This window comes from Vicugna pacos, chromosome 2 (assembly GCF_048564905.1).
Source record: "Vicugna pacos chromosome 2, VicPac4, whole genome shotgun sequence".
Lineage (NCBI taxonomy): Eukaryota > Metazoa > Chordata > Mammalia > Artiodactyla > Camelidae > Vicugna > Vicugna pacos.
In genome coordinates this window covers 37,387,808-37,405,533 of record NC_132988.1, presented here as the reverse complement: position 1 = coordinate 37,405,533, position 17,726 = coordinate 37,387,808, and the positions used below count along the sequence as shown (strand labels likewise).

Genomic DNA, 17,726 nt, shown 5'->3' with positions numbered 1-17,726 from the left:
TTTGCAGGTATTGTTCTCTGCAGGGTCTCTTCAAAGAGCATGACCCAGGCACAAGTCTAAGCTTTTACACAGAGAGCCTCAAGGCTCAACCTCTAACGCCCATTCTAAAATGCTTCCTGCTCAAATATTGCAAATTTTTCTGAACCGAGCGTTGGTTCTCACTCTTGCTTAAGGAATGGCACTATTGGTCCACAACACATTGCTTTCTTTCTTCTTGAAACTCCATAGGTAGTATTGACAATACTTTCATTTTAATAGTTAATAATCTATCATTCTGTTCTAATTCATGTGTGTATCTTTTGCCATGTCAATTAAGATGTAGTGTAAAAGCTACAAATTAAGAAGTTTAAAAAACCCCTTTGCGCTAGTATCTCTTCAAACAGAAGGTGCTCCATAAAAACTTTCTGCATGTTCATTCAACCATCTCACAAACTAGAAACACAATGGAGAGAACCTAATCTTTCTTGGTGCCTCCCTTTAGCCAGGAAGATATGAGTAGCTGAAGTATTTTGTGCTATATATAGTCAGTTGATGTCAGCTGGATGCCAGTCTCTTCAGAAAGGCTCAGTCCCCAGTTTGAGTCAGATCTAGGGACCATGCCGTCCCAGGCACAAGGATAAAAACCATCGGGCCCAAGTGCCATCCATATTCCATCTCTAGTTTTTCCTCCACAAATTGGGATTCATCCTGTTGAAAAGCACGGTCTAAGAGCAAGGTGAGTATACTGTATCCTAAAATGCTTTATTAGTCAGTTGTCCAAAGAAGTTCAGAGTTGTGACTCATTAATGGGAATTCTTTGCTTTAAGGACAGCTGTTGATGCTAATATTAAAATGCTACAGTCAAAGAGGTCAGGTTTAATCTGGTGTCCTTTCTTCATTCTTACAGTTTGCTGGAATTGATGTATTGTGATACTGGTACAAATGAAGGCCAGTAAGGAAAACAGTGACAGATTAAAATAAACTGTAGAAAACAGAGAGGGAGGGGAAAGGAGGCCAGCTCTTTCATTGTTTTTCATGGCCTGATAATCATTGTACTAGTGTAGAGATAAGACTGGGCCTGAAACTCTGAGAATCAGCCTCTGTTCACTGTGAGATTGCCTGTCAATGAATAGCACACTCTGTCCCCAGACTCGGAATGCGTATTAAAGTCTTTCAGTAGAAAGCAATAATAAACTCTTAATAAAGAACAAAGATGCTCTCTTTCAAAAGGATGATTACAAAACACTCCAAATGAGTTCTTCACATTGCCTCAATAACGTCCCTTTATTTTTAACAGGGAACAAAAAACCATGTTATCACATAATACCATGGTGAAGCAGAGGAAACAGCAAGCATCAGCCATCATGAAGGAAATCCATGGAAATGGTATCATTAAAAACTCTTCTTAGCATTGATATAGTTCAGCATTCATGTAGACCTTTCCTGATGTTATTTAATATTCTAAAGTTAAAACTTCCTTTAAATTCTTGCTATTCTGTCATAGCAAACCTGGAGCTCTAGGGGGTATAGAAAAGCCTATGGCAACTAATCCTTTTGTAGTCATCCTTTCTCATTTGAAAGCTATTTTCAGATGAACAACTGCTCTAAAGGAATGAAGCAATCTGACAGCTGATGTACATTCTGTTTGGCTTGCCTTTCACACATTTCATATTATAAGTTAATATCAGTCTCAATTTTCTTTTTATTTTTTTGGACAGGTCTCATACAATCTTGTCTTAATTGTCCATCTTACATGCTCTATCTTGATTTCTTTTATGTTATATTACATAAATCATTCAAGATCTGATCATTATTTTTTAAAACTAAAGCTATTAAATTGGAATTCATACTTACTGTGAACTTCTTTAACCCTGAAACCAGTCTTCATATTCAGTAATTGATTTACCAAGACATTTTGTGTGAAAATCTACTTTAACTTATAACTTCTAGGAAAATATAAATTACTTGTAGTCTTAAAGCATATGACTCAAAAAAATTTAATATAAATTAGATGCAAGATGATATTCCACTCTCTCCTTCTAAGCTCTAGCAAAAAACTCTAGAGAGCAGTGCCTTATACATTGCATTTTGATTGTTATAAATGAAATTCAACTTTGTTCATGAGCAAAGGATAATTAACTTTAAAAGTTAATAAGTAGGATATCCAAATCCTTTGAAGGGCTGATTTGAGCCATTTCAGGATATATTTGTGGAGTTTTCAGGGCATCTTCTTATTTCCCTTCTGTCGACAAGGAATGTGAGCTTTTACCTGAACAATATTGAGACCCAGAGGCATGAGATCTCGTGAAGGCAGCTGGGAACAGGCATAAGTGTAGCATTTTCATATTTCACCTTCCATAAAGTAACCTGAATAGAACCAGAGATTGTGTTAGATGCTCCTGTAGTCATATCTATAGAGTTCTGTTGTTTTGTTTTCTATTTTCTGAAATACAAAATCACCATACTGTATTCAACTTAGTCCCATGTTTTACTATGATGTCAAACTAGCTTGGAATAAAGTAAGAATAATTCTGAATCAGATCCCAGAACTAAATTTGTACCAATCCAAGGTTCCAAAATTCATGCTTCTTTTAAATTTTTATGCTACTTTGCATTTCCTGCTTCAGGTAGTTTACTTGAAATTTTTTTTACTAGTTTCCCTGATCAATAAGGCAAAGATCAGATAGTCATTTGAGTTTGAGACTAAACTATTTACCTTAAAACTAGGCTTGGGAAAACATCGTTTTCTAATTGCATCATAATCATAAATTAATCGATCCTTTTAATGTATTCCTAGTTTAAACCATATGCTGGATTCTACTCTTATTCCTGAAACAGACCCATAAGAGTAAGATCATTTTTTTCCTTTTTTATATTTTTTCCTTTCTTAAATATAAGTTTTGATTTTTATGAAGTATAACAAAAAAATATAACTATTATCTCAAGGAGGGGAGGCCCAAAACTACTATCTCACCACCAACAGGTCCTGGCCATGTAAAGTCTGCTGAAGCCCTCTCTCCCAAGTCACGGGTAGATTTCCAGCCCCTTAAGTGGAGTCACATGCTCTGCATTTGGAGGTCAAGTACTCCAGATAACACAGGGAGAATCACAGACTCTTTTTTAATTCATCTCAAATAAAATAATTCTAGTACTTTATGAAGCAGTTTAAATAATTTCTCTCTTTTCTTTCCTCTGACATCGTATATAGAACTTTATAGAACTTATATAGAAATTACAATTTGTATATGACATAATGTTTAGAGAGCTGGAGCTAGGGATGCATTATTTTTTCTAAGGAGGCAGAAATGAGACATGGAATGCAGAGAAACTTTTTCAGGAATAATTCTCCAAACTTCTAAATACTTCACAACAGTAAAAACCTGGCTCAATTAAGATAAAGCATGCAACTGTTTCAATCTTAATTGTCCTTTATAAAAATGAACAGAGAAGCTCTCCAAAGTTCTTCTCCTACCCCTTCTCCTCTTGTGCGCCAAGATTTTTTTTGTAGTATTATAACTCATTTATTTTTTATATCACTTTTCAAAAAACATTTAGCCTGGAGGAGAATGAAACATGACAATGAGATGGCTAAATGAGTTGTGTTCTAAACATGAGCTGGAAGTTCAGTTCAGTTCTTGCTGTGGGGAGAGAGACTACAGACGGTGAGCCTTGAGGTGAATTAGCAGGAAAATACAAGAATCAAAAAGGAGAGTTTTACATCAGAGTACTCATTGAATCTGAAGGGGAAATAACCTCAAAGAATTACTGAGAAATCCTATCCATATAGACTAAAATACATAGAACTGGATAGCATAATTAAAAATGTAGATAACTCCCAGCCTCTACTAACTACACCCCAAATTGTTCACTCATTATAGATCCATTACGATTTGGTGTCAAATTATGTATCAGAAGCCACTATACTACACTCTCAACAAATAATTAATGAAAGTATCCTCTAACACTAAGGCTGTATACTTTCAGATTGACCATCCCCATCATACCATGATGATGATCATCAATATTTGAAATGTTAGAGCTGATGGTAGTAGCCATCATGTGTTACTATTGTGACACAAAACCTATAAGCTTTAAACAGAAGTATCAGAGCCATGTTGCTACCATTGAACAAATGCTATTCCAAATACAAAACACAAAAATATTTTGCCATTATTTGTGCATGAATTCGTTGTAGAGGCAAGAAAAGATAACATATTGGTTCCATGCCCACCATCCCTGTGCTATTTATTCCTGAATCTGTACATATTCTCCTGGTGATCATCATGGTCTTCTCTCACCCAGTAACTCTGAGACTTGAATACTGACGGAAGAGAGATAGGGAAGGCTGAAGGAATAGGGAGCAATAAGTCGACAGAGAAAGAGAAGAGGAAATGAGAATAGAAAGAGGAGAGGCACTCTAGAGCAATGGTCATCTGTCCAGAAATGGTGGGGGAAAGGAATTGAAATTAAAATAACTGTAAGAACTGGGAGTACACTGTCCCCTGATCTTAAGCACAGATAACTGCCCACAGTTTAGAAGAGCTTCAGAATAGGGAGGACCACAGCTGTTTCAGTCACCCTTCAGTTTTCTCACCTGGGCTCTGTGAGGGTTTTTTTTTTTTTTCATGTTTTTTGTTTGTCTGTTTTTTTTCCCTCATGACTGGTGAACAGCTTTTCCCAGCACACAGAAAAGGACTGAGCAGATTGTTTTTGCAATTTCAGGAAAAGAGTTTAGTCTGTGGTCTGAAAACAGGAAGCCAGGTTCTAAATGGAGTGCTGTTGTTGATATGGTACCAAGAGCCCTGGTTCCAGACCAGACATCAGCTTCCTTATTTGAAAATGAAGAGGCTGGACTTGTTGGGACGCCTAGCTTTAAAACTTCATGATATTGAGCTTTGCGCTAAAGTCAAACATCAGTGTATTTGAGTTTCTCCAATAATATAAACAATGATAGTACTGACATAAATTGCAGGGCACTTTGAAAAGCACACAGTATAAAGTCTTGACCTTTGAGTGAAAGATTACGTGAGGACCCCTTTGAATTTTCGTGTATAAGCATATCTTAGAGTGTACCGTAAGCATATCTGCAATTTATCAAGTCATCAATATAAAAATGAGGACACCTGAAGGCCTTAAGTACCACAGATCAAATGTAAAAAGTTTGGGGGTGAAAAAGAACTTAACCTAATGCTTCAATGTACAAGTTTGTTAGTTTTCTTTCGTTTAAACACATGAGCAGTCTTATAATCCCCCAAAAAAGCATGTTTTATTCTGAAAATTTGTGTTTAGTAATATCTTATGAAATTATGGATTTTCTAAACATGCCATAGATTTCTAAACCTCTAATAAGGCCCTCTAGCAAAGAAGCAGCTGAGAACTAGGCTAAATTCTAGTTTATATCAACGTTGCAATTACAGTGTTTAATTCTTGCCATATTCCATCACCCTAGTTTCTTTGTTGTATTTTTCACTCTAATATGCTCTAGATGTATATTCTATAAACATTACTAGTTTGTGTAATTCCATTTGCATAAATAAATAAAATGCATTGGTAATGTCATTTTTACAATGTTTATAGATTTACACACTTATTAAATGGTAGTGTTATAATTAACAGTAAATTTCTGAGAACTGCATCTTAAAAATCAAATCAAGGCAAGGAGATACGAAATAGAAAAATAAAGAATCCCATATGGGTTTCAAAATCAACTTTTTAACGCTGAGAAAATTATTAAAATTTATTAATAAACTTTCAGTCGAATGTAGTCTTTTCAAGCATTATTCAAAGTCACAGTCTGGACTATTAACTTTTATATAATATGTATATATGTATGTTGCAGTATGCTATAATATATATTTATGAACTATTATTCAATCCACATTGGCCAACTATCTGTGAACAGGCAGAAGAGTCCTGTGTAAGTGCAGAGAAAAATCTCTTGGTAAATTGATAGGACCACCCTAAAGAAAATCATTTTCAGTTAACTCCTTTCCTGTGGTTTTGCCCATTCTTACCAGAATTGCAGCTGCCATTGAATCACGGGGAAACTGTTTTAAAAAAATCTTTTGTCTTACTACAATTATTTGTGAATATTTTTACAAACTATGAATTGGATTCACTGACCTAACTAAATACGTAACTTTGACAGGACCAGAATTTCAAATTAAAAATACAGAACTACCTACATGCACACAAATCCTTGTTGACTCAGTTTCAGTGTTAACCTATGAAATAAATGTGAAAAGAAGAATGCTTCCTTTTACAGAAATTTAGGTCCAATGTCTGCTCATAAGATTAAATATTTGAAGTAAGGTTTGAGAAAGGAATTGATCACATTTTCAAAGATCACTGATATTCTCCCACTAAAATGCAATTTTCTATTTGGTTCTCAGTACTCAGGATTGTGGCTCCACAGTATGAAAAATGGAAGGAAAGTACATCCCATAATAAGAAACTTGAACTTTTAAAAAAATTCTATTTTTTTTAAATTGAACTTTTTAATATGAGTTTAAATCTTAGAGACAAAAATAAGGCACATTTGAGGACACTACTGAGAACAAATATTGGTAATAATTATTTAATATTTCTAGCAGATTGAAAAATGTGGGGGGTTTTGTGGAAATTAATTATGGTCAAGACTGTAAAGTTACATGTTAATTTTTTTGTTATTAGGTATTTAACTATTCAGAAATAATCACTGATTTCCCTAAAATAGTAGCAAACTATAATAGATTAAGGCCTATAAAATCTTTAAAGAATAAATGGAAAATTCTGGATCAACATAAATGACATCAAAAGGAAAGTATGCCTAGCAATATTATTTTCAATAGATGATCTAATGCCACAAAGACAACCTTCTAATCCATCAGGGCAAGGATATGTACCCTGAATAAATTATATCATTTATCAGGCATCCAGATTAAACATACTCTTAAGACCCTGCACAGAGTTTGCAATAAAGAGCAGGGAACAGCTGAACTTGGATTCTGTGTGCTCAGTTGATAGCATTTTTCACCCTGAAAGTTTAAGTAGTGAAAGTGTTCATACATTAGATTTCCTAACTCACAGATAATCCGGGACTCCAGCTCCAATTACATCATAAACTTTACTATTGGAAGGAAAGAGAAGGAAACCTTGGAGAATTTAGTTTATGTCTTTTATTGTTTGTTTGTTTATGAAAAATATGTTGACTTAACATGTCTCTTAGTATGCCTGTAAATATTTAACTGGTTCTTTGTGGGAGGAAATGCCTTGGTTTGTAGAGTTTGCCAATTTTTGCGTTATAAATACTCCTGCCATGGCCAATTTCAAGCTACTATTAAGGAAGCACTGAATGCAGAGCTGGGAATAGATGTGTAGTAATACAAAATTATATAGTACTATCCTACAGTAACCTATAATGAAAAAGAATATGAAAAGGAATATATGTATGACTGAAACATTATGCTGTTTACCAGAACATTATGTATTACCAGAAATTGGCACATTATAAGCTGACTATACTTCAATAAAAATAAATTACTTTTAAAAATATATTGTATTTTCACCACACAGATACAATATATATAAGAAAACATCAAGAACATAGATAATAGCCAAAGGAATATAACACTTTGTGATATTTTTGGAGTATTTATTGCTTTGTTTTTAATAAAACTTATCTAGTTATTGCATTTACATAATTTAATTTTAATAATGGTCATGTTCACAGAATTTAACTATTGGCTCACAGACTTCCTGAAAATTTATCAATCAACTCTTGTGAGCCAGTACAAGACTGCTCCAGACACCACTAGATTTCTCATGCAGGGCTTCTGGCCCCAGAGATCCACAATATCTTTAGATGATCACTCAAAGCCAATTTAGTTAGTTACTTAGAGAGTAAGAGGGAGAAAATTTAGGCTTAAAGGAAAGGGAAGTATGAAGACTAAGAAAAGAGGTTGAGAGTTGGTCAGTTATTTTCTTTGCCTTCTCCTCTTTCATTTTGTCTCTTATTTGTCCTCTCTTGTGGTATAAATTTACTAGCAATAATGGATTGTACCAGCTGATTATTGAGGGAAGGTAAGTTCTTCATGGCTCCTGTTGCACATTTACTCCTTGAAGCAGCCTAAGTGATGATTACAGTGATTTGCTTAAAAGGACTGAATGTTTCTTATGACCGCAATGAGTCTGTGGCCAGAGGCATATCCATTTTTTATACTTCTGCTCTCTTTCTCCTTTCCCCTTTCAGACCCCTACTACTGGGCTTCTGGGCTATCTTTCCTTACCCTTCCTTGTGACTCCAATCTTAATAGACTTTTTGGACCTACATCAGTGAGATGAAGATCTGAAGAGAATAACCGTATCAGTTAGCATGTTTTTAGTTGAAAATAGCAGAAAATCAGAAACCGACTAGCTTAAAGAACAAAGGGAATTTACTGGCTCACGTAACTGAAAAATTTAGAGGTGATTCAGTAAGGCTTCATCTGCCGTCTCAAGTATGTCATTAAGGACAGGGTTTCTTTCTCTGCCAATGCTCTGATTTCCTTGAGGTAAGTGTCATCTCACGTCTGGCTGTATCATTCTACCAAGTACATGCCAACAGTTTCCTGGGCAATATAAATCTGTTCTTACATGCAGCAGGAAGAGAAAGCATCTTTGGCACAACACACACAAAGAAAAGTCCTAATATTCACTCTTATTGGCCTAGGTCAGGTCACACACCTGTTCCTGTATCAATCACAAAGGTAATTAATTCCTGTCAAATACACCCTAGAGGACTACTGTAAATCAAGGGGCCAAAGGGATGGAACTCACTTAAGCCATGTGGTTATTTCTGAAACGTTGGTGGAATCAACTAATATTGGTGACCATTAGGAAGAGGAAAATGAGACTAAAAACATTTTCTCAAATTTTTGTCTTGGGGCTCCTGAATTAAACTTATGCCATAGCTTGGAATTCAGAACTTATAAAAATTAATGTAATAATATGCTATTCCCTTTTCTAGTTGAAATAGTTCACTCCTGTCACACTTTCTATAATACTGAGAAATATATTCACAGGCACACTGAAAAACAACCCAGCTCCTCCTTCCATGTCCCAAGCACACAGTAGCAGAGATTCCAAACGCTTGCAAATAAGCTAAAGTGAATATTCCCTGTAGAACTCAGCAGAGCTGGCAAACAAATCCCAGGAAACTATAAAATACCCTCATCTACTCTGCAATGTGCCTTCATTCCTCTTTCATAAGCTACTTCTTCCATCCCAGAGGACTGTAAAGCACAGAAAATTTTTTTTTCATCTTAGTGAGCAGACAAGACCACTCTGCATTTTGTAGGAAGGGCCATGATATTTTTTAAATCAAACATTTAAAAAATAATACTTTTTTTAGAGCAGTTTAGCTCATGGAAAAATTGAGCAGAAAGCATAGAGTGTTCCTATATATCCCTTCTCCTCCCAATACAGTTTTCCCTATTATTAACATTTTGCATTAGTATGATATACTTATTATGATTGATGAACCAATATTGATATACTATTATTAACTCAAGTCTATAGTTTACATTTGGATTCACACTGTGTTGTACTATTCTGTGGGTTTTCATGAATGTACACTGTCATGTATCTGCCATTATAGTATCATACAGAGTAGTCTCATTGCCGGAAATTCCCCTGTGATCAACCTCTGCATCCCTACTCCCTCCCCACAAGCCCTTGGCAACCACTGATTATTTTAACGTCTTCCAAAGTTTTGTCTTTTCCAGAACGTCATATACTTGGAGTCATACAGTATGCAGCTATTACAGACTGGCTTCTTTCACTTAGCAATATACATTTAAGGACCATTCAGGTATTTTCATGGCTTGATAGGTCTTAATTAAATTTCTAATTTTGAGATAAATGTAGTTTACATGCAGTTGTAAGAAAGAATACAGAGCAATCCCATGTATCAGTTCCTCTAATAGTAACATCTTGCAAAACCATAGTACAATATTACACCCAGAATATTGACACTGATGCAGTCAAGAGACTCCTGCTAATTAATCACTAATTGCCTCCCATTCCCATATATATTTTATTTTAAGGTGCTACAAAATGGAATCATACAGTATATAACATTTAGGGACTGGCTTTTTTCACTCAGTCTGATTCTCTGGAGATAGATCCAGGTGTTGTGTGTTGCAATAGTTTGTTTTTTATTGAGGGGTACCATGCTATGAATGGACCACAGTGTTTTTAACCATTTACTTACTCATTGAAGTACATCTGAGTTGTTTCTTTATTAATTATTATTAAGAATAAAACTGCTATGAACATTTGTGTATAGGTTCTTCTGTAAATATAAGCTTTCGTTTCACTGGGATAAATGCCCAGTATTACTGGTAGTTCTACCTTCAGTTTTTAACAGAACCTACTAAATTATTTTCTAGAGTGGTTGTACCATTTTACATTTCCAGCTGCAATGTATAAAATTGCTGGGTGCTCCACATCCTCTCCAACATTAGGTGCTGTCCCTATTTTTCATTTTAGTCATTCTGATATGTGTATAGTGATATCCCATTGTGGTTTTAATTTGCATCTTCCAAATGATTAATGATGTTGAACATCTTTTCCTATGCTTATTTGCCATCTGTATATCTTCTTCAATGAGATGTCTCTTCATGTCTTTTGCTCATATTATAATTGGATAGTTTGCTTTTTTACTGGTGAGTTTTAATAGTTCTTTACACATTCTAGCCTGTTGTCAAATATTTAGTTTGCAAATAGTGTTTCCTGCTCTGTAGCTTGTCTTTTTATCCTTTTAATACAGTCTCTCTCGGAGCAAAAGTGTTTAATTTTGATGAAGTGCAATTTATCAACTTTTCTATTTATGGACTGTTTTCAGTGTCAAGTTTAACAACATTTTGTCCAGCCCTAGAACCCAAAGGTATGATCATACGATTTCTCTTCCTTAGCCTTTTAATATGGTGGAATACATTGATTTTTGAATATTGAACCAATCTTGAAATCCTGGAATAAACTCCACTTACTCATGGCATAGAATTCTTTTTATAATATACAATATAGTTGAATTCTATTTACTAGTATTTTGTTAAGGATTTTTGCTTCTAAAAGCATGAGGGATACTGTGCTGTAGGTTTCTTTTTTGTGTGTTGTCTTTGGTTTTGGTATCAAGGTAATATTACTTAATAAATGAATTGAGAAGTGCTCCTTGATCTTCTACTTTTAGGAAGAAAATATGTAGCATTGGTGTTGATTCTTCTTTAATTGTTTGGTAGAATTCTCCAACAAAACCATCTAGGTCTGAGATACCTTTTTTTGGAGATTTTTAAAATATAAATCCTTATAGGATTACTCAGATTATCTACTTCATGTTGGGTGAGATGTGGTACTTGGTGCTTTTCAAAGAGTTGGTCATTTTTTCTGTTTTCAAATGTATGTGAATTTATATGTAAAGCTGTTCATAGTAGTCTCTTCTTATCCATTTGTTATCTGCAGTGTCTGTGGTGATATTCTCTGTTTTGTTTCTGGTATTGGTAATTTGCATTTTCTATATTTTTTCTGTGTTAGTCTAGCTAGAGGTTTGTGAATTTTATTGATCTTTTCAAAAGCCAATTCTGTGCTCAACTGATTTTCTCTATTGTTTTTCTGTTTCTAATTCCGCTCTTATCTTTATTTTCTCCCTTCTGCTTGCCTTGGGCTTGTTTTGGTCTTATTTTTCTAGGTTTTTGAGGTGAAAGCTTAGATTATAATTTGAGACTTTTATCTCTTTTTAAATATATGCATTTAGTGTTATAAATGGGGCATTGTCTGTGCCTCATAAATGATATGCTCTATTTTTATTTTCACTCAGTTCAATGAATTTTTAATTTCCCTTAAGACTTCTGTGACTCATGGATTGTTCAGAAGTGTGTTTTTTAGTTTCCAAATGTTTGGAGATTCTCCTGGAAACTTTTTGTTACTGATTTCTAGTGTGATTTCATTGTGATTAGAGATCATACTCCATAATTTTGATTCTTTTATATTTGTTGAGGCTTATGTTATGGTCAAGTATATAGTCTATCTTGGTATATACTCTATGTGCACTTGGAAAGAATGTATTCTGTTGTTCAGTAGAACACTTTATAAATATTGATTATAGCCTACTGGTTGATGGTGTTGTTGAGTTCTTTTGTATCCTTGCTGATTATCTGTTGTTCTATCACTTGTTGAGAGGGAGATGTTAAAGTCTCCAACTATAATTATGGATTTATCTATTTCTCTTTTTAGTTCTACTAATTTTTGCTCCATTTACAGTTCTGTTTTTTGGTGCATACAACATTTACGATTTCTACATCTTCTTGATGAATTGACACTTTAATCATTATACAATGTCTACTGTCTCTGATAACTTTTTTGCTCTGAAGTTTACTTTAATATATTAACACATTCACTCCTGCTTTCCATTGAGTAACATTTGTTTGATATATATATTTTCATCCTGTTACTTTCAACTTGCCTATATTGTTCAAGGTACTTATTTGAAGTGAGTTTCTTCTAGATAGCATATATTTCAGTCATGTTTTTAATCCAATCTGCTATTCCCTATCCTTTAACTAGTATATTTAGAACATTTATATTTAATGTAATTATTGATGTAATAGAGTTTAAGTCTCTTTTTTTTTCTTTTTGTTGTCTTTCATTTTTATTTGTTTTCTTTTTCCTAGTTTCCTGTGGGATTACTTATGTATTTTTTAGAATTCCATTTTTATTTATCTATAGTTTTTTGAGTATTTCTGCAATTTCTGTCATTGTTCTAAATATTACATTATATATGCTTAACTTATCAAAGTCTACTGATGTTATCATTTTATCAGTTCAAGTGAAGTATAGAAACCTTACTTAACTTCATGTCCCTTTATCCTCCCTTTTTTATAATATAATTGTTTAACTACTTTCTACATACATTTATAATTATATCAGAGAGTTTTTATAATGTTTTTCTTCTGCTGTCAAACATAATTGAGAAAACTCAAGGGAGAAAGGAAGCTTATTCTATCTACCTACATTTTTTTCTTATTGTTATCTTTCTTTGTTCTTTATGTTCTAAGGGTCCTTATTTTATTGTTTACCTTCCATTTAAAGAACTTCATTTAGTTATTTGCTATGGTCTGAATGTTTGTGTCTTCTCAGAATTCATATATTGAAATCCTAATGCCCATGACAGTATTAGGAGATGGAGCCTTTGGGAGGTAATTAGATCGAGGGTGGGGTCCTCATGAATGATATGAATTCCCTTATAAAAGAAGCTCATATGTCCCTTTTAGAATGTGAGAACACAGTAAGAAGTCAGCAGTCTGCAATTCAGAAGAATGACTTCAACTGAACCAACTATGCTGGCACCCAGATCCCAGGCTTCCAGACTCCAGACAAATGAGAAATATATTTGCTGTTTATAAGCAACCAGTCTTTGGTATTTTGTTATAACAACATGAACCATTCTTTTAGGGTAGATCTCCAGGCAACAAATCTTCTATCTTTCCTTCATCTGAAGATATCTCTACTTTCCCTTTATATCTAAAGAATATTTTCACTGGGTATCAGATTCTAGGTTGACATTTCTTTTCTTTCAGCATTTTTGTGCCACTTCCTTCTGGTCTTCATGGTTTCTGATGAGAAATCCACTGTCATTCTCATTTTTTTCTCCCTATAGGTAAGTTGTCATTTTTCTCTGGCTACTTTCAAGATTTTTCCTTTATATTTAGCTTTTAGAAGTTTATAATATCTCTTATTGTAGAGCTCTATAGCTTTACCTTTTATAGAATACTGTTAGCTTCTTGAATCCATAGGTTTATGTCTCTTGCCAAATTTGGGAAGATCTAGGCCATCATCTCTTTGAGTACTTTTCCAGGCCCACACTCCTTCTCCTCTCCTTCTGGGGTTTCAAAGACAAAAAATGCTATTTCTTTTGCTCTGGTCCCACTAATCCCTAAGACTTTGTTTATTATTATTATTATTTTAGTCCATTTTTTCCTCTGTTGTTCTCATTGGGTAATGTCATTTTTCTTTCTCTCAGTTCATTGATTCCTTCCTTTCTCCCCTCCATTCTGCTATTGACTCCATCCACTGAACATTTTATTTGGGGTATTTTATTTTTCATTTCTAAAGTTTCCATTTGGTTCTTTACAAGTTTTATTCCTCTGCCATGACTTTCTATTTCCTTGCTAAAATTTTCTATTTTTTAAAAATTTGTTTCCAGAAACTTTGTAATTGCTCTTTGAAGCATTTTCATCATGGCTGCTTTAAAATCTTTGTCATATAATTTTAATATCTCACATTAGTATCTTTCTTTTTTCACTCAGTTTGAGATCTTCCTGATTCTTGGTATGACAAATGATTTTTTTTTATTTGAGCCTGTACATTTTCATATTATGTTCTAAGACTCTTGCTCTTGTTAAAGCCCTCTGTTTTATGTATCCTAGTATGATGCTGCTTCAGCAGGAGGAGGAGAGTTCCACCTCTTCACTGCAAGGTGGAAGTAGATAGGAGTTCAGGTTCCCCACCTGATCCTCACTGAAACTTGAGGGGGCCCACTTAGTTACTGCTAGGAGTAGGTAGGAGTTCAGAATTCCTACCTGGTTTCCACCAGCATTGCAAGGACGGAGGGTTGTTACTATATGACAGGGATGAAAGTTCAGCTTCCTCCTTGGCCTCTCTGATACCACCCTTGTAGGGGCATTGGGGCACCTCATTATAGCCTTGCAAGGGCAAAATTCTGGGCTTCCCACCTGCACTTTGTTGATATGGGTGAAGCCAAAGTTTTTGCTGTGATAATTTGGCTGAAATAGAGTCACTATCGTCTTAAAGTTTTCTGTCTTTCTAGGCTGCTCTTTCCCTGGTCTCAGCTAGTGAAAACAATCTTATTGTAAGTTTTTGGTTCTATCCATTGATGTTTCTGGGTTGCTAGCATGTTCAGCTCCAAGTCTGGGATATATGGGGGTAAAAAATCCCAGAGAACTCACCACCATGTTGTTCTTGGGTCCTGAGGTCCCAAGCTGGTCTGTCTTCTTCTCTGCAACTTTCAGAGTGTTTTTGTTTATTTTCTACATAATTTCCAGGATTTTTAGTTTTACTTAATAGAGATACAGGGAAAAGTAGATTTATTCTATCTTCCCAGAAGCAGAAGTTTTATTATCATTTTTATAATTAGTAGAGCGTCTCTCCATGTAACATCAAAATGTAAAAACAAGTTGATTTCTTTTCCAAAGTAAAATGGGGAAAATATTTATAAATAATTTTATTGTTTTATCCCTAAACACCTCCAAAAGCCTAATTATTAGGGTTAACTTGTCACTTCATCAAAAAATGTCCCAATCAACAGACTAATTATTTATTTTACAAATGGCCCAATTTTTCTTCCTGTGCATTTCACAGCAGTCCATAGTGGTAAAAGAACTCTGTGGGTTACACAGAAAAATATTTCTGATTAAAAGAGCAAGAGGAGGAATTTTATTTCTTTTGGATTTTAGAAAAGTCCTTCAGTACTAGATATAGAAAATAATAGTTGTTTACTGAACATCTCCTATATTTAAGGTATGGGGGCACAAAACAACTAAAATGAAGAAAATGTAAACCATAAAATATGTAAAATGGAATCAAGTTACTGTGATTTAGTGCTTTGGAAATACAGAAAAGGCATGAATAATTATGAATATCAGAGATTTCAGAGAAGGGATTGATGAAATAGAACTTAATCTGGAATGAGAAAAATTTGTTCATTCAATACTTATCACCTACCTACTTTATGTTAGGCCCCTTGGTGCCTGATGCAGAATGAATAGTATTCTGACAGAGACAGAGAAATGGGTGACACGGGCTGAATGGCAGGCATTCTTGTAATAGAGACAGCTCAAACTGATACATAAAAATGTGAGGGAGTCAAACAGAGCTTTTGAAGAGAACTATGAACAGTGCTGTTTGAAAACTCACTAAATAAGGAAAGACTAAACTAAGTGTTATTAGCTAACTTTCATTTACTCTTTCTATGTGCCAAATACAATACTAGGTGTTTGATATGAAACATTTTATTTAATCCTCATATTAACCCTATGCAGTATTATTATTATTTGCCCCACTTTAGAGATAAGGAATTTGAGGTTAAGAAAAAATAAGCAACATGTCTATAATCATATAGTTAGAAAGTAACAGAGTCAGTATTCAACCCAAGGCAGCCTTGGTAAAGAGCCTATATCTTAGTCACCATACTAGCATATAGCAGGCAATAAATAATGGAATTTAACAGAGCATTTAAAAATGCTTACCTTGGGGTTTTTATGCACATGAATATTGTTTTACAGATGTGGATGGCATGGATCTAGGCAAAAAGGTCAGCATTCCCAGAGACATCATGTTGGAAGAATTATCCCATCTCAGTAACCGTGGTGCCAGACTATTTAAGATGCGACAAAGAAGATCTGATAAATACACATTTGAAAATCTCCAGTATGAATCTAAAGCACAAATAAATGTAGGTATACCTTGATCATATGGTATCTAAATAAATGGGCAGCATTTCTAAATTTAAATGTATTACTAGGTTCCTAAATAAGTCTACACATTTTCTTTCCATTGATCCTGCTAGACTTTTTTTTTCATGAAAGTAATAAATAGGTGGATAAACAAAAGAAATATTATGCATGATATGAGTATCTTTTTAGTTCAATAGAGACATTTTACTGAACAACTGGTCTGTTCTGCTAAGAGGAGGGAGAGGGAGTGAAGATTTGTGGTACTAAAAGTTTCCATGGCCTTATCACCACTAGTTAAATGTTTGGGATGGAAACACTTCCAAAGCACACAGTGCTCCATAAAGTAAGTATAAGCATTTTATTGGCTGTTATTCTGGCACTGAAATGTGCCTGGGAACTACAGACACAGTTGGTCTCCTCTCAAAGCATTAATTCCATATTTGTGTAGGGAAGTCTGGTACGTATTAACAACAAAACCAATGTGAAGAAAACTCTTTGGACAAAAGTTTTCCTCAACCAAAAGTTTAAAAACAAATTAATTAATTAAATTACAGTTTACATATTGCATTAATACTATGTTCTTTTAAACTATCATTTAGAGAGATTTTAGAGGAAGAAGTTCATAGTAGAAAAACAACCAGCTCTGGGAAAATGGCCTTAAAAATAAAATACCAGCCATAAAGAATCAAAAAGGAATAGTGCATTGGTTTTAAATTTGAAGAGATGGTGAAGACTACAACAAATACAAGTTTTATATCCTGAGGGTTACTTCCTATAGCTATGAAAAGTCTGTAAGTTTACGTATGAATTTAAACCTGAAATGTAGCCAGCTGCCATCATTAGAACATTGTTTTGAATGCACAGCTAAATACTTTACAGCAAACAGACTAGTTTCACTGATCTTTTATCATATTACTAAAACATATTACAGAAGTAACATCCATACCCACAAACACTAAAATGTTATTCATTCCTGAAATTTCTATTTCCCTTGTTTTGATTCTGGTTAACAGTAAACGGTTGGAGGACATCTTAAATTAAACAGGTTTCTTTTTCACATTGCTGAGCACCTTTCAACATCCACAGATTGAATGTGGTTATAATTATGAATTCAGTTAGACATCAAGTTTTACTCAACTACAGTATATACATTTATGATTTTCACTTGCAGTCATGGATAAATACAATGTTATGTTATCCTATAATTATGCTTAGTATCCTCTTATCAGAAAATGTCCACAGTTAATACAGTATGAGCCT

The 17,726-nt window shown here is 34.2% G+C and overlaps 1 protein-coding gene across 1 annotated transcript in view; it reads left to right on the top strand.

Moving 5' to 3' along the window:
* Positions 1-551: 551 nt before the first annotated feature.
* Positions 552-17,726, top strand: part of MYOZ2 (myozenin 2) — a 31,727-nt gene continuing 14,552 nt past the window's right edge. Inside the window, exons 1-3 of the mRNA XM_006213921.4 lie at positions 552-715; positions 1,277-1,365; positions 16,296-16,465. Coding sequence (XP_006213983.1) covers positions 1,290-1,365; positions 16,296-16,465 — 246 coding nt within the window. The 5' untranslated portion in view covers positions 552-715; positions 1,277-1,289. The remainder of the gene's footprint in view (positions 716-1,276; positions 1,366-16,295; positions 16,466-17,726) is intronic.